Source organism: Balearica regulorum, chromosome 22 (assembly GCF_011004875.1).
Source record: "Balearica regulorum gibbericeps isolate bBalReg1 chromosome 22, bBalReg1.pri, whole genome shotgun sequence".
Classification (NCBI taxonomy): domain Eukaryota; kingdom Metazoa; phylum Chordata; class Aves; order Gruiformes; family Gruidae; genus Balearica; species Balearica regulorum.
Genome location: NC_046205.1, coordinates 5,714,310 through 5,738,852, shown reverse-complemented (window position 1 = coordinate 5,738,852; position 24,543 = coordinate 5,714,310). Strand labels below are relative to the sequence as shown.

Sequence of the window (24,543 nt, the reverse complement as noted above, 5' to 3'; positions counted from 1 at the left end):
AGTGGGATCTGTGAAATCTCTGAATTGTTGGACACCAAAGCCGAGCGGCTGTGCAGAGCATGCGTTGAGGTTTGCTGGCTTCCTGCGGGCTGTATGTGACACCCAGCAGCAATAAATACAGCTGGTGCCAGTGGTTCTCCAGTACACCTGAGGAGTATTGGTTTGACGGATAGATAGTGGGGTTGTACTTTTAGATTCACATGGTACCCAAACACTCGTACGTTTTTCTGTTATTCTACCAGCACAGCTCTCTGGCAGTCCGTCGGTGCCACTGTACTCCAGAAAGATGGGTTGGTGTTTTTAGTTTAGACTCTATAAATATTTTGTAAAAAAAGAAGTCAGGCTCTGTGAAGATCGTCTCCTGCTCAGTTCTTGTGAGAAGGTGGTGTCTTCCCCTGCTCCTCTCCTGCCTCCTTCCTGCACAGGCTCGGTTGATCGCAGCTGAGACTGAAGGTCATCGGGTTTATTTGAAATGTTTTCTTTATTTTGTATTTGACACCAAAAAATACCCACTAGGAGAGTGCTGCGGTGACCTTGAGATTTTTTTACGTGAAGCAGAGAACTACTGCTGTGGTGTGAAAGTGTGGCAGCAATTTATTTCAGAGTGAAGGAAAAACGAACTGTAAAAAAGGGGGATGAGGAAGTCAGGCCGTTTGGTCCCTGGGAGCTTCACTGCGCAGGATCCGTCCCCTCTGAACGGGAGGGTGGATCAAACTGCTGCCTCCCGCCTCCGGGGCTGCCTACCTGCCCTGTTCCATTAATTCCCTGGGAAAGTCATCTGTGCGCGTTGGGCCGCTTGCTGCACGGTTAATTGAAAGCTCCCTCCCTCTGCTCCCGGCTGGCATTTCCCACGGTAGCGTAACCTGTCTGCATGCCCGACGGTTACGGCCTCGGCGCTCGTCCCTGGCTGCCCGTCGGCACCTCGTGCGTGTCGGAAAGCAGCCTCTGCTCTGCAGCGGGATTTGCTGCCCGGTCCCAACTTTCTCCTGTAAATCTGCAAGAAGCTTTTAGCAGGGCGGGGGCTCGGCATTGCTCACAAAAGGGGTCAGGCTCCGGGAGCCCTCGGTGGCTTTGCGTGCCTGGCCTCGCGCGCCGTTCTCGGGAGCCGGTTAGAGCAGAGCCCTGGGGCTCGCTCGCTGCTGGTATCAGCTGTCCGCTGCGCAGTGCTTTCTTCACCATGCCGCTCGCTGCTCTTTTTTGTCTTCAACAAACTGATCTCACCTTGAAACCCCTGTTCTAGGAGCTTTAATGCTTTGCATATTGCCTTTTTTTTTTTTTTAAAGTAATTGAAGACAAGAAAAGGAAATGAAGTCCTCATGAACACCTGAGAATCAGATTTGCACATCAGCATCGTATTTCTGTGCCCAGAGGAAATCTGCGCTAATTAGGAGGATCTGAGGCTGCTACCTTCGTGCCGCGTTGCCTCTGGGTGGCTGGGCAAACGGCCCCGAAGCAGACCCCTCCAGCCAGGCAGGCAAAACCACACTTTGCTTTTTTTCTTACTGTCCCTTAGATAACACAGAGAAGGAATAAACAAAAATACACACTACATCCTCCTGCAAAATCTGGGCCGTAATAAGCGGGTGCCATTTCCAGGTCTCGGGCAATTTTCCTTGTGGGAAGTCACACCGAGATGATGCTTTCAAGAGCTGGTGCCTCCTCAGGGAAAATCAAGCCCAGCAAGATGGGGGTGGGACAGGCTTTATTCCTTCCACCTTTGGCCTGAGCACGGAGAGGTTAATGGCTGCTCAGAAAGTTTCTTCTGTGTCCACTATCTCAGCAAAGTGCCACAAGCACTTCTGCAGCTAGTAACTGTAATCCCACCCACGCACCTCGCTTCGGGGCTAGTGACTCATGGTTGAGGCATGGAAAAGGATCTGAGAAATCCCACAAAGTAAATATCCTTTTGTATAAAAACCAGAAAATATGGAAACAATGCATCCATCAGCCATTTTCTCTGTTGCCTGAGTATCAGAGTTAGACTAAGCCATATGCAGATAAGACACACCCTGCCTACCTTTTCGAGACCGTCTTCTTTGAGGCTGATGACATCCAAATCAAAATCTGTCCGTAATCCGCTAGTTTTATTAAAGACAATTCGTCCCGTTAATCCTTCCCATTGGGCCTGTGGAGGGGAGAAAAAGTAGCAGGGCTGTTACTTGGTATCATAAACAATCTTTTGCCCTCCACTGTATGTTCTTTTAATTAGTCCTTATACTTGTTCCTGCTCCCTAAAGAGCATGATTAATTAATAATCGCCTCCGTCACTGTTCAGACTGCAGACAGAGCTGGAGATTTTCTTAACTCTCTTGCAGTCCTTGCTACAATTTTTGTTCGCACCTTTTGTGTTCACCAGCTGTTGCAGGACGTGATGACTCAGTAGAAAACTGCTTGCATTTATCATGGCATCCTTGTGTGCCGCATTTATCCTTGTAGTACTGATAAATGCCGGGCTGCAGGGAGCCTGGGTTTGGGACGCCTCCAGTCAAGCTCACAAATAATGCTTTTTTGCGCAAACCCGCTGATGCTTCCAAGGTGTGTGGGTGCTAAACTTTCCTGAACAATGCCCTCCTTCCTTTCCGACGGAAGGTGGAGCAGCAGAGGCTAAGGGCTTGTCCGTGCTAGCAGGCTCTGTCGTTTTGAATCAGCCCTGGGAGTCTGGTGGGTGCATGCTGCGGCGGTTCCCCGGTTCAGGTTTTGGCAGTATAAGCACGGGGCAGGTGCCCAAAGGGACCGGGGAAGCCCCATCCCTGGAGGTGTTCAACGCTTGACTTGATGAGGTCCTGCACAACCTGGTCTGACCTGGGAGCTAGTCCTGCTCTGAGTTTGAGGTAAAGGTGTCCAGATTAATTTCAACCAAAATTATGCTATGATGCTGTTTCTTTTCTGCCGTGCACTTTGCAGCACCACCAGAATGAATCTCTCTGATTTAGGGGGTGAGAGCGCCCCAAATATCAGATGCTAGCTGTGTTAGCAGAGCAGGTGCTAAGGGACAGCGTGGTGTATGCCTGGGGACAGTGCCGGGACGTGCTGTAAGCATCTGTCCCAAGGAGGATGGTCCCGTAAGGGTATCAGGCTGCTGACATGGTTTACCGCTTTGCAATCGCAGCTCGGCAGTGGAGAACTGGGACTCGGGCGCTTTCCCCTGAGCAGTTCAGACCGTGTGCGCTCCTCTCTGATGAACGTGTTTCCTTGATGAATGGGGGAGCTTGAGAGATCCCAGTGTGATGAAGGTGGTATATCGTATTCTCGGGGGGGAACGACTGGCATGTTTCCCAGTAAATACGCTCCTCTGGCTCTTCCTCATTAATTCCTGAGGCGTAATGACAGCCTCCTCCCAGCCTCACCACCCATGAGTTTTGGGGAAGGCTGTGCTCCGTTTGCTCCCTTTGGCGTGCAGGTGGTTTGCCTGTGGGACGTGCAGCCCCCCGGGAGCCAGGGAAAACACGGAGTGTTTAACGTGCCCAAGGGAGCGAACGCAGCTGCGTGCTGAGCCCTGCACCTCTGCGGGGCCAGAGGCGAGAGCACCGACGGGCTCCTGGAGCCAGACTGGGGGTGCGTGGCATCACCGCAGCCCCCCACGGGCTCTGATCCCGCTGGCGTCAGCCCCGTCTCCGCAGGCAAGCTCCAAGCGCCTGCTGTCCGGGCCTCTGGCAGGCGGTGGCTGCAGCGGAGCGTGTCCCCTCGCCTCCTGCCCCGTGCTTGGCCCTGTCCCCCCGCTTCCCGGGAGCCCCGGTGGCACACGGGGTGCAGGTGGCCTCCCCGGGGCTGGCAGGGCCACCATCTCAGCCCCTTTGCTCCTCGGCAAGTGGGAACAAGCGGGGCTTCACCCCAGGAGCGACAGCTCTGCAGCGATGCTGCGCGGTGGGTGCCACGGGCTGTGCACGCGCAAGGAGTGGGCAGTGCTGGTGTCCGTGGGGAGCCCAGCGCCCAGGACACGGGTGTCTGCGGTGCAGCATCCCTCTGTGCGCCGCTTTGTCTTTACAGGAGTTGAGAGCGAGCAATTTCTGTGCGTTCTGATTGCGATGGGGAGGAAGCTTATCCCTGCAACGAGCTGACACAGTGCCAGGAAGGGAAACAACAGGCAGGCACTGGAGTGTGAGGCTCAGGGTAATTTGCAAAAGGAGCCAACCAAACAAATTATTTACACTCTCTTTTGGCAGCTAGCTGGAGCGGCTTTCTGCAGAAGGGAACAAAACATGAAAAAGGAGAGAGAGGCAGAGAGAGGAGAGATACCATCTTCAGTGCCTATTAAGAAAAAAGTTCATTCTCTCTGCAATGGGAATCATTCTTCCTTTCCGCTCCCCTACGTCTGTGTGCTCCGTGCAGCTCGGGCAGCACCGGGCTGGGCTCTCACTGCACTTAGTGCCTGCACCAGGGGTCTGTAGGTGATACTGCAGCACAAATCGTGGTAGTAACAATTAACAATGTACTTCTGCTCTTTTCTGTTTAAAAATTTGAGGGGATTTTATACCCAGCCTTTTAACTGTGGCCCAATCACATATCCCATTCCGCAGCCAGTTTCATAACTTCCCATGTGAAGAGCCACAGGCACCGAAGTTTAAAAAGGCCTTAGGGTAAATAAAGGGGGTTTTATCACAAAGACCTATCTGGTAGGGTTTGCAGTATCTCCCTGCAGCTCTGCCTTCATTTTTTTTCTTATGTGAGGGCTCCTTTTTGCAGACAGAGCCAAAGCCGGGGTGTGAGGCAGGGGTGCGGGCTCGGGGGCTCTTTTGGGAGCGCTGGGCACCGCTCACTGCAGCTTCCTGTGCTGCGCTGCCTTGGTGAGCTCACTGCTCATAAACACCCCTGCTTTCAGTCAGCTTGCCTGCGTAAGCCAGATGCAAACAAACAATTACATGGGCTGAACAGAGAGAAATCATAATGACTGAAAACAGAGAGGGAACGAAGCTGCCTCCTTGCTCCCCTGGCTCCCTACTTGCTAAATCCAGTGCTCTGCCAAAGCCGTTGATCAGCACGCAAGCAGAGACGCACAGCGCTGCCAGCGTGGCCGCTGGGATTCAGCGGCACCGAATGCCCTTTGTGGACCCCAAGCAAATGTTCCTGTAAAAGGCAAATGGCTGTTGCTCCGCTAAGAAACGGCGTCGGAGCGAGAGTGGTCCAGCTGCTCGTGACGCAGGAAGAGGCCAGGGCAAGTCTCAGTGACAGCACGGGAGACTGCAGCTTGTTTTGGATGTTTTGGCGTGGCTGCACGGATGTTATTTAGAGGGCAAAGACAGGATTTTTTCCTTTCCGGGTGCACTTAGCAGCCTGGTCTATATCTGTGCTTCCCTCCAGTTGTACCTGCCCAGGCGGGGGGAATTTTTATAACCCTCTACCCGCCAAGCCTCTGTGCCACGTGCCTCCGTACCTGCGCGCTGAGCAGCTGCACTGCTCCTGCCGGGGACGTTTTGTGTTAGTGGGAAGCAATTGTGGTTGCAAATCATGCTCTTACCTCTTTTATAAAATTCATGAAGCGGCCGCCGAACCTCCAGGCTTTGTGCCGATGGCACTGCAGGGAGTTCACGGTCATCTGAGGGGCGCGCTGGTAGCAGACGGAGACGACGTGCACCGCGTCGTACAACAGGGCAGCGTCTGTCTAAAGTACAGGGGAACAGCGTTTGTGTTGATTAGTGGTTCCAGAGCAAGGAAGCATTTGGGCAGCAAAGCAGCGCGGGATCCGTAACGTGTCACGGGAGAAGCTGCAAGAGCCCCTCTGAGTTACTCCCTGCCCAACTCCCGGCGGACCCGAGGGTTTCTCTGCCCTGGTCCATCGCTGCCCATCCCACCTCCTGGGTGTCTAACCCTGCAAACAGCCCTCTGAGGGCAGGGCTGGGCTCAAGGGATTCCCTGGGATCTCACGAGATTGCCGTTAATGCGTGTGCTCTAACACAAGACTTGTATAAACCTCCAGGCTGACCTCTCATGCAAAACACGTCCTCAAAACACGTAACTCTGCGCATGACAAAGCCTCACGAGCGTGTTCTTCTGTGACGTGGCTCTTTAGACTAAAAGATCATAGTTCCGTCTTAAAATCAGAGATTGTGAAAATGTCATTTGTCTGTGTGCATCTATTCTGGTTATTTCTACGCATTTACTACTGTATTGTCAAACAAGGAAGCTAGCTGTTTCCAAATGTGGAAGAGAGCAACAGAATTTTCTTATTTAGTCTGTTTGTCTGAGTGTAAAAAACCCCTATATTAGAACATATTATCCACACTAGCTTATACACGGGGAAATAAGAAACAGAGAAGTTAAATGGCTTGTCCATGGACATGGAATTTTCCAAAATGACCCAAACTGTCACCGAAATCAGGACCTCACAGATTTGTAACATCTTCCTGTATTTCACTGATTTGAACTAAGGAGAACTCTTCTTTTTTTTTTTTTTTCTTCCATATAATGTGATGGGTTTAGATTCAATTTCAGATGCCCCATCTCACCTCCAAACACTGATCAAGAGAATTGGATTTATTTTTCTCTCTGATATGGTAAGCCCTCCTAGTGAAAATACATTATTTGCTGGCTTCACAAAGCTACAAAACAGACATGAGTGTAGCAGCAGTATAATAAAACACAATAAAACAAAATAATATAGCAAATAACTGGGCAAATGTGTAACGGGATGTGGCCATGGAGAAAATCCTCCAATGTTGGCAGCCATCCCCGTGTCCTTCCCTTTCCTCAGCACCCGAGCACGAAGAGCGTACCCGACCTGCATCCCGTGGGCTCGTGTTTGCAGCCGCAGGGACAGGTTTTGTACATTTGGGGCCGGGGGAGAAGGGTGGAAGAATATATACGAGCCATTTCATGGTGAATTACATACTGTACTGCCCAGGTGAGATCAGGGCCCCGCTGGGACAGCCACCAGGCAAACACAAATAAAAGGCTGAAGAAGCAAACAGGGAGTGGGAGAGGAGCCGGCGGCGGCGGGGGGAGCCCAGCACCGACAATACGATGCTGCAGTTGTGGGCAGCGCTGCAGAAAAGTAGAACGCTGGAGGAGAATGGTGGGGCTCTCCTCGAAGGAGAAAAAAAAAGAACAGGAGGGATACGAGGAGCAATTTCAAGGTGAAAGTCTGGGACGCTTTGCCACTCGTTGGGGGGGTTCTGGCAGATCTAAAGGGAGAGGGAAGGAGGGAGCCAGTCAGCAATTACGGGGGTCGGAGACAGCCTCGCAGGGAAGACAGATGGGCGAGCAGGTGCTGTACCTTCCGAGCAGTAACTCAGCGGAGCAGAGCTGCCATCAGACCCTAAAAGGAGTCATCAAAGCTGCAGCAAAGCCCATCTCTGGGCATAGCTTTGGCTCTTTCTCCCTGCATCAATCTCAGCGAACTGCCCGGCCCCGTCCAGCCGTGCGCTGAGCTCCCAGCCCCTGGGAGCTGCCGTTCGGCCGCTCTCGGGGCCTGCGTGGAGCGATGACGGCAGCTGAGCCCCGCAAGCCCCTGTGGGGCAGGCCCTGCTACCCGGCTCAACGGTGGCACAGGAGCGTTCCTGCTCCCCAGCACGGCTCCAGGGCTGGGCACAGGGACTTGCAAGGCGATCGGTCTGCCCTCGAGCTGAAACAGGACTTGTGGAGGGCAACCGAAGAGAGAGGGTGCCCTTTCCTGGGTGCTCCGGGGTTCGGGGCACACTCAGCCTTTCGCTTTCCAGGTCAGCGAGCACTCGCTGGAGCTGCACAGAGAAATCCTGCTGCACCTGAACACGGGGTACGATACCCAGCTGATGGCAGCTGCCTCTCTTGTTCCCAGCACGAAACAGCCAGGGCGCTTCCCCGCCGTGCTCAGCCCTTTCTGACACTGAAAGCTTTGAATTTTCCTGGTCGTGGGGGCAGCTTTTTACTGGCAAGAAGGGGAGGGAGGGAACGAGCACAGAATCTCAAAATTGGCAAATCTGTTGGCAGCTGGGAGAGTGTTAACGCAGCAGTGGGCTGCAGAGGATTCACCAGCCGAACTCGCTGCATTTGAGGGACGGTTTTTAAAGAATGCACGTAGCTACCTTGGGAAAGATACCTGGGATGTGTTGTTACTAGTACATCCGATAACTATAACATTTAGCCCTTAACGAATGTTCCTGCCTTCCCTACTGCTCTGGTCTGCTTCCCAGAGTCGACCCGTGCATTGTTTAAACTTCTCATACCATCATGACGCCGTCGAGCAGTCCCAGCTCCGCCTTGGGCGCTGACTGCAGCCGCTCCATGGACCACTTCTCGATGATGGAGGACACGTGCGGGTTCTCCACGTTGAGGATCCGGAAGCCGGTCAGGTTCACTCCAGAGTAGCGATATGGTTCTAGGTCTAATGCATAAAGATCCTTAAAAGAGAGAAACCAGTTTAAACATTTTGTTTAGCTTTGGGTTTTTTTGTGTCTTTTCTGCATCGGTTCGTATCTGTGTTTGAAGTGAGAAGGCAGAGCCCACAGAAGGTGGGAGGCAGGACAATGGCCTCATGAATTTGGCGGATTGTACTGTCTGTTGCCATCAGTCACCGCTTGCAGAGACTCGTAGGCGTTAGTGGAATTCGGGTGTCGTTTGTGCAGGTTTGCCCACACACCGCAGAGGGAAACTCCTGCCAAAGAGCTCACTGTCTGCATGTAAGAGGCAAGTGAATTGTGGGGAGAAAACCAGAATCGCTATCTGTAACCGTGAAAAAAGAGGCTCGCGACCGAGGGAGAGGGGACAAGACAGAGTTCCTGCATCCGAAGCTCCCCGGGGCCTTTCCACGGAGGATTTGCTGTGGGGGGTGAAGCCCACGGGGCGCTGCGGGTGACAGAGCAGCTCTGAATGCAGAATGCCAATTTGCAGACGGCTATCAAAGAGGAGCTAAGACGCATTTCTTGACATTACGACCAGCCTACACAGTCTGCAAATGAATGAGAGTGCCCTTTATACGATGTAAAAAAACCCCAGCCAGGCAAGCCCTCGGCTCTGCTGGCAGCCAGCCCACGAGCATCACTTGGCAGGCAGCGAGAGGGGCACTTCTTTAATGCATCTCCTGGCTCCGCCGCACGTCTAAATATTAACTTCAGGGATTAACTTCAGTGCTCAGTAACTAGTCTGAGTAGTTTTGCGTTAGACAACATGGCAAGAACCTACCGCAGCTGATCTGCTCAGCAAAAACCCAGGGCAGCTGAGCCGAGGGGGATCGTGAACGAATGTGGTGGAGAATGGCAGCTGGGAGGGGGCTTCGTTCACAGGAATCAGTTGTTGGATGAGGCATATTTAATCGGAGTTTAACCAGAACAATTTCTGCAAGTGTTCAACGGTAGTAAAAATGTGGGGACGCGGAAAGGCACCGCCACTGTCATCTGTGATAGAGGGTGGGGGGATGAATACGGGAACGATGTTCATTGCTTTCACAAGGGATTATGAAAAAGAGTTTAAATACAGCATGAGATTACGTGGCTGTTGCTGTTTTGTACGATGTGGCTATTCTGGTAGGACGCAGCCACGCCGTGGGTTCTGCCCATGGGGGAGCTGGAAAAGCACTGGTCCTAAAACACACTGCCCTAAGCAATGCGTAACAAAATCAGCACTTGCCAGCAACTGAGACTTCATTCTCGGTGGGAGAGCAAGGAATTCTTACAGCTGTTTTGCTTTAATAAGCTTTGGGGGTTTGATCATTTCCTTAAGCGCTGGCCTCTGACTTCGCACCCCCAAGGCACACTGCTGATGGATGCTGTGCTTTAATCTGCAGGTGCAGCCAGGGACCGAGTCATTAATCACACCCACAACAGAGTTCAGGGTCTTTCTTGTTGGGGTTTTTTTTCCCTGAAAAATTGCAAGTACAAACCTCCACATGTTGTTAAAGGGCATTGTGAAAACCAGGCCATAATGTTGACTTTTAAATGACTTATGGTAACTAAGGGCAAATGCAGTTGCTTAACCTCTGACAGATGCTTATATCTTCTGGATGTGAGGGTGTGCAGCGGTCGTGTGCCTGACTCACTGGAATAGATTTATTTTCTCAGGATTCATACCTTTTTGTCAGACATTTCAGTTTGTATTCTGCAAATCGTTGTGGGGAAATAATTTTTCATTGCAAAAGCAGATCATTTCCCCCTCAGAATGTGACATATGTGACAAATCTGATCCACCGAGCTCCGGACCTCATGGTCTCCATGGCACAGCTGTCAGACTGCCAGCCCTGGCACCGCTCAGATCCTACGGGTATTTTGGGTGCCATCCCCGTCCTGCCACTCTCCACTGACCCTTCACCACGTTCCTACAGAAGCCAACCTCCCATCAGGTCCCTTCTTGGTTCCAGTTTAAATCTCAGCTGCAACCTGATTTATCATCTCCTGGAATTAGAGGATAATTAAGAATACGAGCTGAGTGTCAGAACACAGAGAGGTGAGGGGGGGGAATTGCCGTATCCGTTTCTTCTGGATTTTCTGCTCCTGCACAGCCACAAATCGAAACATCTGGTTCTATTTTCCACCTCATCTACACTCCCTTTCACTCATTATCCTCTGTACTGCAGATGAATTCTCCCCTCCATCGTACTACCTTTAAGAAAGTTTTATTCTCGGTGTTTCTGTGCGGCTCTTCCCCTTTCTTACATGTGCTCTCCCAGCTCCCCAGCTTTGGTTCATCAGCTGCATGTGGCGATGCTGAGGGCTGATCCTCACCAGACCTAGCATCCGCAGCAGGAACCTGCAAAAGCGGGTGTCCAGGAAGGGCGTCCTCCGCCTGCTCTTGTGCAAAACGACTCCTGGGTCATGTGCCTGCCACAGATTGCCGAGGATCCCTGTCTGGGCACGGGTTTGCTCGGGCAGCTGTCACTGGGAGGAGCGGCCACGGCTGTAATGGGAGGCGTACACGTCCAGCGCGGTTTGGATAACCACCTCTGACGTACGCACTCACGAGTACACGTGTGTCGTGTCCTGAGCCGCACGCAGGTACATTGAGTTGAACGAAAGTACCTGATTATCAGCGCCAGTGGAAAAGCAGACTGGTTTGGCTTAGCGCCTCATCGGGAGAAGGCAGGTTGGGTGTGTAATTTTTGTTTACGTTGACTCGAAGCATGGGAAGAGATTCCTGCTTCTGCCTGTCTGCGACAGCTGTAAGCAGCAGAAGTGAGAGCAGGCGGTGGGGAAACTTCTGTATTTGCAAGGACTCATTTTTACAAGCTGCTGAGAAATTCCTAGAAGTGTTGAGTTTAAGGGGGTTGTCACTGCTTGGGACTTTGCAGGATGTAAAAGCTGGGCATGCGTTAGAGGCTCCGAAGAGTTCCCCCTCCTCTGGTAGAGAAGGCTGGTGGGGCTCTTCATGCCGAAGCCAGTGAACTGTAGTCTTGCTGCCTAGCAAAATGTTGAAGCATTTCATGCCAAGTGTTGATACACGGTACTCAGTATTGACTAGGGACCTTTTAGAAACATTCAGTATAACATAATAGACTAATTCATTAGCACCCCATGGGTCTAGTACTGTAGAAGCTGAAGCACATGCACTGCAAGCTAGGAAAACATTGCCTTAAGGAATGACAGATTAAAATATCTTTCCCATGATATAACTGTTATTTCAGGAAAGTGGCATTAATTGTGATTGCTTATCTATTAATTTATTATAATTCTTCTTTTCCCACCTCCAGGCTGTACCTACACATGAAATGTACTCTAGGCTCAGCTGGGGCTGAATAATAGGAGGTTATCTGGGAAATGCTTAAAGCTGCCTGGAATAGATAATGGCAGCAGGGGTAATTAAAATGTCTTTTGCATTTGAAAAATAAATTTTGCCGTTTTTAAGGGTTAGTTTAGTCTGCTTCTTTCCTGAAGGCAAAAGGATAAATTGGATTTTCAAAATCACACAAAATTCAACAGTATGCTAGACAATAGCATCCTAAATGGAAACAAAAGTGGCATGCCAAAAAACCCAAACCAAAATGCTTCCTGGAGTCAGAGAAGAACTGGCCCGTGTTTAATGAGGGTGGAGTTCATTTCAAGCTGAGTTCTTCTCATGCAAAATAAACCTGCAGTACTGAACTATGGACCACAGCAGGGCAGCTCCAGCTTTTAAGGGAGACCTAGATGAACACACAGAAACACATACCCAGTTCTGACTGAAACTCGGTGCCATTAAATCCTGTCCGTGGGACTACAGCTTCCCAAATTCACACATACGCTCATCTTTCAGCGCATGGGTAGCTGCACTGAAATCAAAATGACTGGGAGGGGAAATAAAAACAGAACCTGCATCTGTGCAAAGCTGGAGCAGCTCCAAAGGAGTGAGCCAGTCCAAAAGCAGCGAAAGAAAAGACCACCGTCTCTCAGAATGAGCACCCGGGCAATGCCGCAGTTGCAGAGATGTTAAAACCAAATCATTGTGGTCTGCTTCTAACCTGAGGCTAAGTCTAGCCCTGCTCTCACCTTCTTGGTAGGGCACCAGACCTCCCTTTCCCTTGCTTTTCCCACCCCACCGTTTTTGAGTCCTCCAGCTGTGCAATGCACACCCAGGACAGGACACCCAGCCCGCTCTCCTGCCGCTTAAACCACCTCCTCAACCGCCTCCTCACTTTCCATTCCAGCTCAGCAGTGAGTGTCAAAGGTGTTTGCACAGATTAGATACTTTACCAGAGTGGTGAAGATGAAGTGGTAGTATTCTGTCATCATTCCCATTGCCATGGCCTTGAGGAGAGTAGGGAAAGGAGGTTAGTAAGAGTGGACACAAGAATATAACAACAGTCATGCAACATAAACGTCTACTGGGCTGATCTGGTAAAGGCGGTGGGAGGCAGACCCAGAACAGAGCAGCAGGGTTCTGGATCAGTCCCGTGAAGCAGTTCAGCATGTGCTTGGCCAGGAGAGGCACGTGCTTAAGTGCTGAGCTGAACTGTGGTCCTCGAACCTTTCTGAATCGGCAGCAAAGCCGCAGTGTCCAGCTCCCGCGGAGGCCGGTGGCATTTCTGGGTGTTGCTGTGCCACAGAAAGCTGGGACACCGACTGCGGCACACTGCCCTGCTCATGGGTCACACGTGGTGCGAAACCGTCCAGCGACAGAGGCTTGCTTCCGTTGGCATGGCTGGAAGAAAGGGGGTTGCCTTTCCTTCTCAGATACCACACAATGAGCAATCTTACATAAACCTGTGCAGAATGACCATAAATCAGCCTATTCTTATGGTTACAAGTCCCTGTACTGGCTAAGAAGCTAAGCAAAAGGCTTTTTATTTCTTACGTGTGTATTTCTGGTACTCTGCATCCCCTCCCCTTCAGTGTCCGTTTGTATAATGAGTACACACAGCTCATCTGTGTGTCCTTCCTTCCTGCGTTCAACAGCCAGATTCTAAGGCAGAGCCTGGTTTAGATACCAGTCAGTAAAAGTAGAGGCACAGGGATGGGGAGTGGGCACATCTCCCATCCCTCAGCCCGTGGAGATTGTGGTCCAGACTCGAGGACTCTTGGCCAGCCCAGGCTCTAGATGTGCCAGCCCCGACACGAAGGATGATTCGTGCAGATTGCTGGGATTTGCATAACTGAGCAGCAGAGAGAACACGCTGTTCTGTGAGGTTTGTCAGAGAATGACTGTGGGCTGAAGGGACCTCGGCTGGAGGACCTTCTCCAGGCCCTACACAACGAGTTCCTGCCTGTGAGAAGGGTCACCTTGAAGTTGGTGGCTGGCTAAAAGAAAGAGATACCCATGTCTTTGCGATGCTGAGTCTTGTGAGCATGTTTTCTGGAGAAAACACATGCAAGAGCACTTTAAAATCTCCACCGATGGGAAAGCGCCTTCAGGTCCCCCCAGGAAATGTTTGCTTCCCTTGGTTTTTGCTAAAATTACTAGGGCAGAATTTAGCTCTGAGGAAGGAAGTGACAGTTTGAAAAGAAGTGAGATGTCAAAAAAACAAGGGGAAAGGAAAGGATCTAGATTACAAGCCTAGATATTGTAACTCTAGAGTGTGACTTTACGCTATGTTTCCTGGCCTGGAAATACCTCTGAGAACGCCTGGCAGCGGTCTCTGTGCGGCAGTGCGCCGTCCCGTCCCCTCCTCCCCGCCCGGCCGGTGGGGCCGCGGCGTCGCTCTCCTGCCCTGCACACCCGGGTGCAAGGAGGTGGAGCAGGGAATGGTACCTCATCATCAGTTTAGATGATGTGATGTGACTGATCGAGAGTAAATCATGAGATTCCGGTTCAGTTCTACAGCAGGATCAGTGGCAGATGAAAAGTCCAGCCTTGCTGTAAGAAGCAAGCCCCAGCTTCCCAGGACGGGGAGCCGGTGTGCAGATTCATCTGGGTTTGTGGGGAAATGAATAAATGATAAACCTGGTGGATAAGCTACAGGCAATCACCAGGATGGGAACGGGAGCTCCATTAAAGTTAAGACAGGCACATCTGTGTGCTGCAGAGTGCAGCAACTGTTCAGAGACAGCTGCCAAGGCGAAGGGAGAAGCTGGGAAGCCAGAGAACAGATGTGGAGCATTAACAAGTGACCAAAAATGAGCAAGGCTAGAGAAGCTGGGGTGAGATGGGAAGGCCACACAAGCAGGCCTAGCTCTGCGATAGGCTTCTACAATGATTTCTTTGTCCAAGAGGGTAAAATAATGAATGGTTTGATGTCTCAGTCGCTCCAAGGAACCCAGACTGGAGCAGCATGTGGCGATGTCATCTGTACATCTTTGTGCCAGCTCTTGCGGTGTTATTGATGGATTACTAATCCATGGGGGGGTTTACCAATCCAGTTTAAAATTGCTGCCCAGATTACCAGTGAAGTGCCCTGCTCCTCGTGTGCTGTGGGAGCGTGGTACTTGCAATAACTTGGGAGCAGGATCTGGGCTGGCTCGGTGCTGCGTGCCTACTCAGAGCTTCCTCGTGAACATTGCCCGGAGTGGCTCAAACTGTTTCACCTTACCTAAAGATGTGCAGTTAAAATCAGTACCAAGCGGTGGAAATTTTAGCACAAATGTTGAGAGCACTTTTTTGCCACCCATCGGCACTGCGCTGGGCGGGCAGCGCAGCCGCGGGGCCGCACGGACCTTGCCTGGTCGGAGCAAACACCAGAGGCCAAATGTCTGCAAAGCTACTGGTGTAGTTACCAAAACGTTACAAAAGGCAGACGAGCAATAACATGAACTTTACTGGTTTGGGGACAACCAGAAGGCTGGGCCATTCTTCCCTGACATTTTTTTGCAGTTCAGGTTTTTTTTCGGTGTGTTGGTCTTGTAACACTGCGAAGCACAAGCAGACTCCCCTCTTCCAATGAAAATTGGGGAAAAATAAGGTTTCTGAGCTTCCTTCAGCAGACATGAGTGCCAACAGTGGGAGAGGCACGAAGGTGACGGTGCGTGCCGCTCAGAGCCTCCCTGGTGTAACACACCGGAGCGTGCAAGTGTGCGGAGCCCAGCCAGGATGTGCTTTGGGTTCGTACCTTCCCCAACTCTGAAAATATTTAACCGTTTTTTCCTGAGTAAAAATACACTATATAATAGTGCTAAGTTGAAATCCATGGATTTGGGTCCTGAAAAAATACAACACACACACACAAAACCAGCCAGAAGGACTTAGACAGACTTTGTTCCCCCTAGTCCCCCCTCTCCTCCATCTTCCTCACTCTGCACTCACAGTGATGAGCAGAGCAGATGGCACAATAAACTATAATAAACTGCATAATAAGTGAACAGCACCAAACACAGCCAGCATGTTAAAATAATAGGCAGGAGACAATGAGTCCCTTATATTGCTTTCTTTAATAATCCCTTCCAGGCTTTCTGATTTCTCTGAGCACTTTCCTTCATTTTGCATCAAGAAGGATGCAAGAGAAGTCTCTTTCCCTGTGCTTGCTTTCTCAGCCCTTCAGGGGATATATTTTATGTGGTAGTGTCTTGCTGGGCTGATACGAGCAACGCTTCCACCGGCTGGTTTTTGGTATTCTTTGTGAGAGCATTTTCCTCTGCCTTTATATTGACCCTGAAACCTAAAGGCACTTGGAAATGAGGAGGAGCTGGGGTGAGCAGCAAACCTTCTAGTCTGCAAAAAATGCCAGCGGAGGAACTCGGGGAAGAAGGAGAGAGACCAAATGAATGGAAAATCACTGACATCTGGCTTAAAGTCCAAGAATTGCACACGGGGCTCATGAGGGGACAGAGGATGCCGTCCCTCCCCGGCTGGCCCAGTCCAGCTGGTTGCAGCGAGACGCAGGACTGTGTGCACAGCTCGGAAAATAGCTCACCAAAACGGCGCGGTTTATCCCCTGCCCTGCGTGGGCATGTATTCACAAACCTGGGGGCATGAAGAAGCACAGAAGGGAAAGAAGATATTTAAAATCGTCAAGCATGAAAAGCTCGTACAGGGCTAAATGATCAGTGACAGAAGTGGCCCAGAGCGCGGTCCTGCCTGATGCCCTGATGAGAGAAGCCAACGGTGCTGCAGGCGGCTGCGGGCGGGGGGCAGAGGGCCGGGGCTGCGCAGCCGCAGACAGCAGCAGGACCACGGCCTGGCCTCAGCGCTGCCTTCGACACACCGCCCGGCATTTCCTCCTCCCGTAACGTTTGTTCGTTCTTACGGACAGTCGCTTTTCGATACTTGCAGTTTTTCAGTGAAAACTACATTTTCTGTAGAAATCCAACAGCATCCCTGCGGAATGTACGCGTGGTAGCTGTTAGCGTAGCTGTGCGCTCTGGACAGCGGGAAGGTGCAGGGCTGCACCGCTCTCTGCGGGGCTCTCCCTGCAGTGCGGCCACCCCGGACGCACGGGTCCCTCGGCGACCACCCCTGCTTCGCCCCCATCACCCCCCCCCCCGCTCACCTGCTTGAGGATCTGAGCTGCCATCAGGTGGCTGCAGTCGAAGATGATGCGGAATTCCCTGCCCCGCTTCATCTCCTTCAGCAGCGGCCGGGCATCGTCGGTGTCCAGCGGGAGCTGGCGGATTTTCAGCCGGATATTGTACCTTGATGGGGCCATGATGAGCTCTTGCAGCCGTATGAGGCCTTCGGGTATCGCACAAAGACAAAGCCACAGTGTTACAGGAAAGCCTGCCTTTGCCCTGCAGGCTGGGTATCACAGCAGGTTATTTCTTCCTGTATTATTTTATGGAATGCAATCAAGACCTTCCTCCCTCCCTCAACCGGCCATTGCTAAAGGCGTATCAAAGCCAAGGTGTCATGTCAATCATTAAACCCCTTGATATTTCCAGAGCAGTTGTTCCAAGGCAGAACAGCTTTTCCTGGTGTTTCCCTGCTGCCCCTGCATCCCATGGTAGAGCTGAGGTCCCTGCACTAGGCAGGAAGAGGAGAGTAGCAGATTGGTCCTATCCTTTGACATCTCTGGGATCATGACATATTTTCTTAAGCAAATGTGCCCTTGAGAGAGGACAGAATGTGATAATCAGCTATACAACAAATTAATATCTGCGGTATTTACCATGCACAACAGCAAAAAAGATGCACTTAGATTTATGAATAGCATAGTTCATAACGGTCACGTAATCATAACTTGTAACTTTCTTACTACCCTTAGAATTAATTTCTTTTTTATGCAGAGGGTACAAAGCCATGCTGCATGCAGCTGAGCAGGAATTATTGATAGCTAATGTTGCAAGAAGAAATTCAGCAGATGCCTATTGCAAGGAGGAAGAGAAGCATGTCCCTCTGCATAGTAGAAGAAATACATTAGAATATGCCACGAAGGGAACATACTGTGACCCACATTTGCAAAACAGGAATGTCAAACTGTGTTCTCATCAGCCCTCCCCTAAAGAAACCATTTGGTTTAGTGGAATTAGGTTGGACAGGCTATCCAATGTGTCTTTTGTTTTTGGGGGTTTTTATCTATAGTGCTGTGCAGTGCTTTGCTTTGTTTAACCATCAACAGCTTGCTTTATGTGGAAAACTTTGTCAGCTATGTTTTATAGAATTAGCCAGAAAACAAAAAAACTTTCCAGATCTGCTTTTGCTTTTAGCTGGGAAACTGCACCATCACTGGCAGCCACAGACCAAGGTCTTTGCTTGTGTAGATGGGCACCGCGGAGCCAAATAGAGCCGAGCTGAGCCAGATCTCAGCACGGGCAATTAATCCTCCCCTTGACCCGTTGTCAGCTGGGGTGGTGCTGAGGGTTACCCGCTTGCTGAGCGCTTTGTGAATGAAATGCTGCAGAAAGAACCCTGGGGCCCTCCACAACGCTTGCCTGAATACTGGGGAACCGGTGTGTCCCCGTGTGCCAGTTACTGCCTGGGGTGTCATTCTGCTCCTAAAAAGGTTCATTAGAAAAGTTCCTAAACGGGACCCACAACAAAAAATCTCTTTTACCTACCTGTACTGTCATCGTAAACCACAGTGGCCGACCTCCATTTCAAATACTGCACCAGGTCCAGAATGGCGTGGCTCAGAGAAGCATAGTCAGGATACAGGTTGACATAGAAAGTGTCCTTGTTATCCAAAGGGTGATGCTTCCATCGAAGCTGTATGTGGGGGACTTCCAGGGCATTGCAGATAGACTGGACGGCGTTGGTACAGGAGCCTTGGGAAGGGCCGAATATTGCTACAACCCCCAGAGCGAGCTGGTCACAGGCTGGAAAAGGAAGGAGGGAAGGATGCTGTCAGTAAAGAACGGGGCACCTCTGCGGGAGGGCTGAGCATCAGGGCAGCCGTGGGGGCACAAACAGCTTCTTCCTGACCATGGAGCCATGACCATGACCCACAGAGCCGTGGACAGACCGACAACCTTCTGGGCACTAACAGCAGCATAGAGTTTAAGTAATTACAACAGTGAAGAGAGGCAGAGAGAGAGAGGAGGAATTCTGGCAGGCGAGGGTCTGGACCGGTGGGTAGAGGCACAGGGACGTTTCCAGAGAAGGCAATACTGGCTACGGCGTGTTAGAAATGGCTGAGCCTCCAGAGTTGTGCAAGAAGTACCCAGAGATGATCAGAATCACCCTGACAAATGCATCCTTCCATCAATTTCAATAGAATTTTTTTTCTGCAAAATAAGGTTTTTCATAGCTTTGTTCAACCTTTCACTGAGATATTAGAACAACTGCATTTGGGGCTGCATTTTTTTTGGGGGGGGAAAGTCTAAGTTTTTCAGAGGAACAGGAACAGGTTATTTCTCAACTGCCTCTGCAGGTCCTTCCAAACTGAACACAAACACTTGCCACTCTCAGCAGGAGCTCTGTGACAGCTACATTTCGGAACGCCACTGCTCCCAGCCCGAAAGGGGCACAAACGCAGGGAGCAGCCGAAGCGCACGGGTGTCCCCAGACATGCACACGTCCCTCATGCGTGTCCTGCGCATCCTGCTCCTCTCCCAGCACTTGGGGCGGCCAAGCTGGGTGCAGAGGTCCGAGGAAACCTCCCCAACAAAACAATCCCAAAAAGGGACAGTCGGGGTCAGTGAACTCGCCGCGGAGCAGATAGCCCCTCTCTCCGGTGATGCCCCTCTCACAACTGCGAGCTCAGGCAGCAGGTTTCGTTCCTCCCAAATCGATAAGCCCTCAGGTCGTCTGCCCTGCAGCTCTGTAGTCCCATTTCTTCCCTCCCCTTCAGGAATTCAAATGGGCTGCTGTTATCCGATAATAAAAAGTGACTGTTTGGAAGGGAACAGAACTTCTACGCCAGGGATGTTAAAACTGCCAGGGATACAGTAAGATAAACAAAGGCATGGCCTATAGACCTTCGCTCAGGATTAGAAGCAAACACTGAAAGGAGTTTTGTGAGGTTTGCAGAGGAAAAAAAGACTAGTTGTTCCCCTTACATTAAAATGCCTCCGGAAGGTCAGCTCCTGGAGGACTTCTCATCTCAGTCGCTGACTAGCGCAGGACAAAATGAGCTGCTGGGTCTCAAGCCAAACCATGCCTTTTTTTAATGAATAAATGGCCACAAAGCTGCTAAGTGTGCTGTGCTCTTACCTTTCTTAGTTGCTTCAAAGCTGTCGTGGAAGTGTATCCTCTGAATGTCGTAGGTTAGTGTTGTGTTAGGCAACAAAGTTCTGTTCCTATTAATAATATTGGCAGAAAATCTGAAGGCTTGCTCCTCAGCACTCATAACCTGGGTATTGGGGCCATCTGCGTACTCAAAGATTCCTCCTGCAAGACAAGACAAAACCAGCATTAAGCCACATAAAGTTTGATTATTAATCTTATGTAGCAAGGACGAGAAAACTCTTGGACAGAGCCGTGACATTTGCAGGCTGAGCAAGGCTTGCTCCTGGGACGTTTCCTGGACTGAAATAAAGACATGAAAACATTTGGGGTTTTGTTATACGCTGGTCCCTGGAAGCGTTCAGAATGCCAGCTTTGCAGGGCAATAGAGGACAAATTTAAAGTCCTGGAGTACATGTATGAGACAGATGAGCGGCTTCCCATAAAACTTAAGGACTAGACCTTGGGAAGTACGGACGGGCTTATTGCTGAGCTGCAGAGATGCTCCAGGTTTGTGCTCTGAGGAGTTCCTGCGGTGCGGAGCTGGCACTGCCCTTCCCTCCGCACCTCGCTGGACTCCTCCTGCCTCGTCCACCCATCAGCAAGTCCCCACTCGGGAGGCAGGCAGTGCGGCACCGATGCCTGCTATTTTTCGTGCCATTTTTAGTGCCCTTCTCATCTTTTATTGTTCCTCATGTTTAGTTATCCAAGTTCTTAATTCAGACCAGCAGAGACTTCTGAATTTGCCTACCCTACAGCTTATCTGCTCAATAATGCACATCTTGAATGCATGCTTTCCCGTGTTCAAAAGTTGTTAATGCCATTACACCTCCCCAAGGGCAGCAAGCTCGTGTCACAGTATCGCTGGGTTTCTTGGCTCTGTGTCTGTGAGCCTTGTCCTCAGTTCCCCACTGACAGCCACTCTAATTGAAGTGACTCAGTGCAGGCGTAAATTATGTAATTGCATGTCCTTGTCTTGGAGATGTGGGCACCGTCCTGTGCCCCTTACAGAGCCACGGAAAGACACATAAACCTTGCTCTATCTTATTAAAAAGTAAACCAAAATAATTAATGGATGAGTGGGATAAGCAAGTGCAATTGGTAACAGATGGTCTCTGAGTTCATTAGCAGAAAGAAGATCTTCCTCTTCAATTTAAGGTAGACCTAAAATGTTTTGTTATAGACAACAGATGTCTTCTCTGCCCTCCTAGTTTTCAAGCAACTGCATGAATCCTCCTCCAGGAGCCGGAACACGTTGTCTATAGTTTTTGCGGCAATTTGGTGTTAGCCAAGAGCGCCAGTTTGGCAAGAGCCAAGCTGACATTCCTGCTGGCGGCCAGGCTTTGCACCTCCTCACAAGAACCCGACCAAAGCCACGGGCTGGGAGCCACGGTAGCGATGCCGGGAGACTTTCGCAGCAAGGGTGCACAGGGAGGCCTCTGACTTTTCTGCTCCCCCTGATCACTTCCCTCCTCTTCCCCTGCAGACTTTGTGCACCTGCGTCCCCAGTTGTGAGGGTGGTAATTAATTTACATTCCTAAACATCCAAAAACGTTTGAGCTGTTCATTGCATCTCTGTGGTAGAAAAAGATGTTACTGATCTCAGTAGGAACGAAGGTAATAGAGGGGAGAATACAGAAGAAGAGGCTGAATGCTCATTCTGGAGACCCATTTCAGTCCCATGCGATCTTTGGCAAATTTTCAGTCTAGAATGCCTAGCAGTGTAGGCAGGAGCCTAGCAAAATTGTGCAAGTGCCTCATTCTCACTGGATCATGCCGAAACATTTGGTTACTGACTGATGTAAGGAAAATTATTCACCTGTACCAAAGTTTGCATGTGCTGGTAGCTCAATCTAAGCTTCTTAGGGCAGAGAAAGTTCATACACAAGGTTACAGCAGAAACAAAGCTAAAGTGAGTGCGAGATTCAGCACTGTCTTTCTGTTCAAAGCTTTACTGTCGAGAAAATTTTAGCACAGGATTTTTTGTTTTCTAGCATCATCCTGAAGTGATGACTGGATTCATCTTACATTGATTACAAACTAACTGACACTGGGCTTTCTCCAGGGTTGCTTTGGAGCATGTCTTATTATGACACAATATAGAAGGACTGGGTGTGTGGATTATTGGTGTTTGATCCCAGATAAATTCATGTTCCAGACATCCAACTGGATATAATAGGCTTTTTGACAGAAAAGAATTTTCTGTGCAGCCACCCAATACCTTGGATTTAGTGCCAGGCAATGAGAAAGCAGACGGGCAGAAGTGATGTATTTCTGGTTACACTGCTGGGTGCTGAATATATTGGGACAATGTGAACTCTACTGCAGTTGCAAGGTGTTGAAGGGCAGCCACCACATGCCACAGCCTGCTCTTTCCTTGGGGCCGGGGAGTGCCTGAGGGCAGATCTGGGCTGCGGCCGGGCGAGCCGAGCACAGCCCCGTCCCTCCGGCGGTGGGTCCCGGTTCCTGGAGATTGCACGCTGCCGTCCCTCTTGGCTCGTGCGCCTCTCCTTCAGAGATGTTCATTCCGATCATTACTTAAAGAGCCTAATAACTGGCTTCAAACAGCTGATTAATGCATAATCTTCATCATGATTACATAGCATAACTGGCATTAATTTGAAAAGCCAGCTAATTATGAAAATAATTGTTGCAGCTTTTCCATTTGAGCAAAATGGAGAATATCAGCTTGTGCTATTGAGGGAATGAGGGATGTGACATCAGCTGGATGATCGCCGGGCCGGGGGACCCCATGCGTCTCCCACAAACGGCAATGGGAAAGATGAAGCAAAGCTGGGTGATCTGCTGCAAAGTGTTCAGACAGACTTGGTCAGCTCTCCCCGTGCTCCCCAGAGAGCCATCACGCGTGGGTCTTGCGACACTAACCTCATTGTGACTTTACTCTTACAAAACCACAGAAAGTCAATAGGTTATAAAAAGTCAACAGCAAAACAGTTTCCACTTTTATATACTACCTATAAACAAGTTTGATCTGAGATAGTAAAACTAACGGTCCTTTAGTGTTGCTGTCTCTCTCAAAACCATTTCTGCCTCTGCCCTGTTTCTGAAGTTGTTTCAAATGTCTTGGAGATTAATGGGTGCTGCTCACTCGACCTGGTGCTAACGACCTTTTCCCGTATTGCCTCTCTCTCTGTCCAGGTCCCTGCTTCCCCTGCCCTTTCTTTGCCTCCCATAGCTTTGCAGACAGATAGAAGACGGCTGTGCTGAGGTCTGTCATGCTTTGTGACATCCTCCTGATGTCCAGGAGAGTATTTGCTGCCAAATTTATCCAGGAAGGGACCATGCTGTTTCCTTGACCCGTACGGCCCATAGACTCCCTGCTGCAACGCCATGTGTTGTTCAGCACACGCTGAGGTTTATCAGCTTCACGTGGAGTTTGTTTGCATATCTGTTCTTCCATGAAAACCTTCTTATGCCATCTTTGTCTGGCCTTCAGTGCAGTGGGATCCAGGTCTGTAGGAGATGGCCTCAGCACAAACTGTCGGTATCTTCTCAGGCGGGACAGGATCGAACACAGCCGTTACTGCTTACTTTTACATATCTTTTGATGGAGTCATCCATTATCATGTGTGACTTCTTGGATTTTAAATATCAATCACCAGGCAAGTTAAATAATTTTCAGTTGTCTTTTACCTTTAAAGCAGGCTAATTGCTCTCCAGAGAATGTCAATCAGCATATGGGAAAACATGCTAATTAGAATCAACTTCACATCTTATTATTTTATGTTACTTTATGTGATGACCACTGATGTTGCTGCTGAGGTGGGGAGTTTTAAAAATTCAAAATGAGAATCCAAAGCAAACGCCTGAAACTGTCCTTCAGATCTGGAGCAGAAGAGCAATCTTAGGGCCGGGGCAGGGAAGGAGGCTGGTGGTACAGGAGAAGGGAGCTTTAGCTACAGAACACAGAATTTCCTGAGTAGCAGGAAATTAGTCTCTCTGTTCAGCGTAAAATCTGGATCCCACAAAACACCCAAAATCCCACGGATGCCAATCAGAAGAGGCCCAAGTCTGTCTGCATGGAGCAACGACATGCTGCACTCCTCCCATCTGCAGGTGATGATGCTGGAAGACCTTCGGAATGGCCCCAGGAGGGAGCCAGAAAGAAGCCTGGTCAATGGGATGGGGATCCTTTCCCTGTGCTCGAGCTTATCCTGAGCTGCGCCTGCGCAGGCTGAATGCAATCGGAGTTATTTTTAGCTCTGTTGAAAGCTAAGTCAAGAAAGTCAAAGTATTTTAGGTTTTCACTTTCTCCCCTCTTCCCCTTTTTAACAAAACAAACAGCTTCATTCTTGGAAAGAAAATTCCAACAGCCCTCGGTGTGTGGTGTGATCTCTTATCTTTTACTCCTTATAAAATCACTGAGTTACTTAGCTTTGAAGAACCACTATTTCTGATAACACTTTTCTCTCCCCCGCTGACAGTGTTGTTAACACATTTAGACAGCTTTCTGACAGTCTCTTTCCATGTGACATCCTGGAAGAAATACTTGTTTTGAAATAGCTCTTACTGAGGATGGAGCCAGCCTGAGCTCCTCCGAGGATGTGAGAGCTCCTGCCTCCGTCTCACGGACCTCTCGTGCCCCACGATCTGTATTTTACCAATTTTTTCTCTGAGGTCACAAACTCTCTTTCCCATTCAACAGCAGGGCTGACTGTGGCATGGCAATTTGTCCTT

General features: G+C 50.1%; 1 protein-coding gene and 1 long non-coding RNA gene across 2 annotated transcripts in view; one reads left to right on the top strand and one right to left on the bottom strand.

The window, feature by feature from the left end:
• LOC142604786 (uncharacterized) overlaps positions 1-24,543 on the top strand; it is a 229,422-nt gene that overhangs the window by 46,064 nt on the left and 158,815 nt on the right. The gene's annotated exons all lie outside the window — the stretch shown is intronic.
• Positions 1-24,543, bottom strand: part of GRIK3 (glutamate ionotropic receptor kainate type subunit 3) — a 121,914-nt gene that overhangs the window by 36,146 nt on the left and 61,225 nt on the right. Inside the window, exons 2-8 of the mRNA XM_075773749.1 lie at positions 19,834-20,010; positions 18,240-18,497; positions 16,736-16,917; positions 12,570-12,623; positions 8,139-8,312; positions 5,456-5,599; positions 2,018-2,125 (exon numbers count right to left, since the gene is read on the bottom strand). Coding sequence (XP_075629864.1) covers positions 2,018-2,125; positions 5,456-5,599; positions 8,139-8,312; positions 12,570-12,623; positions 16,736-16,917; positions 18,240-18,497; positions 19,834-20,010 — 1,097 coding nt within the window. The remainder of the gene's footprint in view (positions 1-2,017; positions 2,126-5,455; positions 5,600-8,138; positions 8,313-12,569; positions 12,624-16,735; positions 16,918-18,239; positions 18,498-19,833; positions 20,011-24,543) is intronic.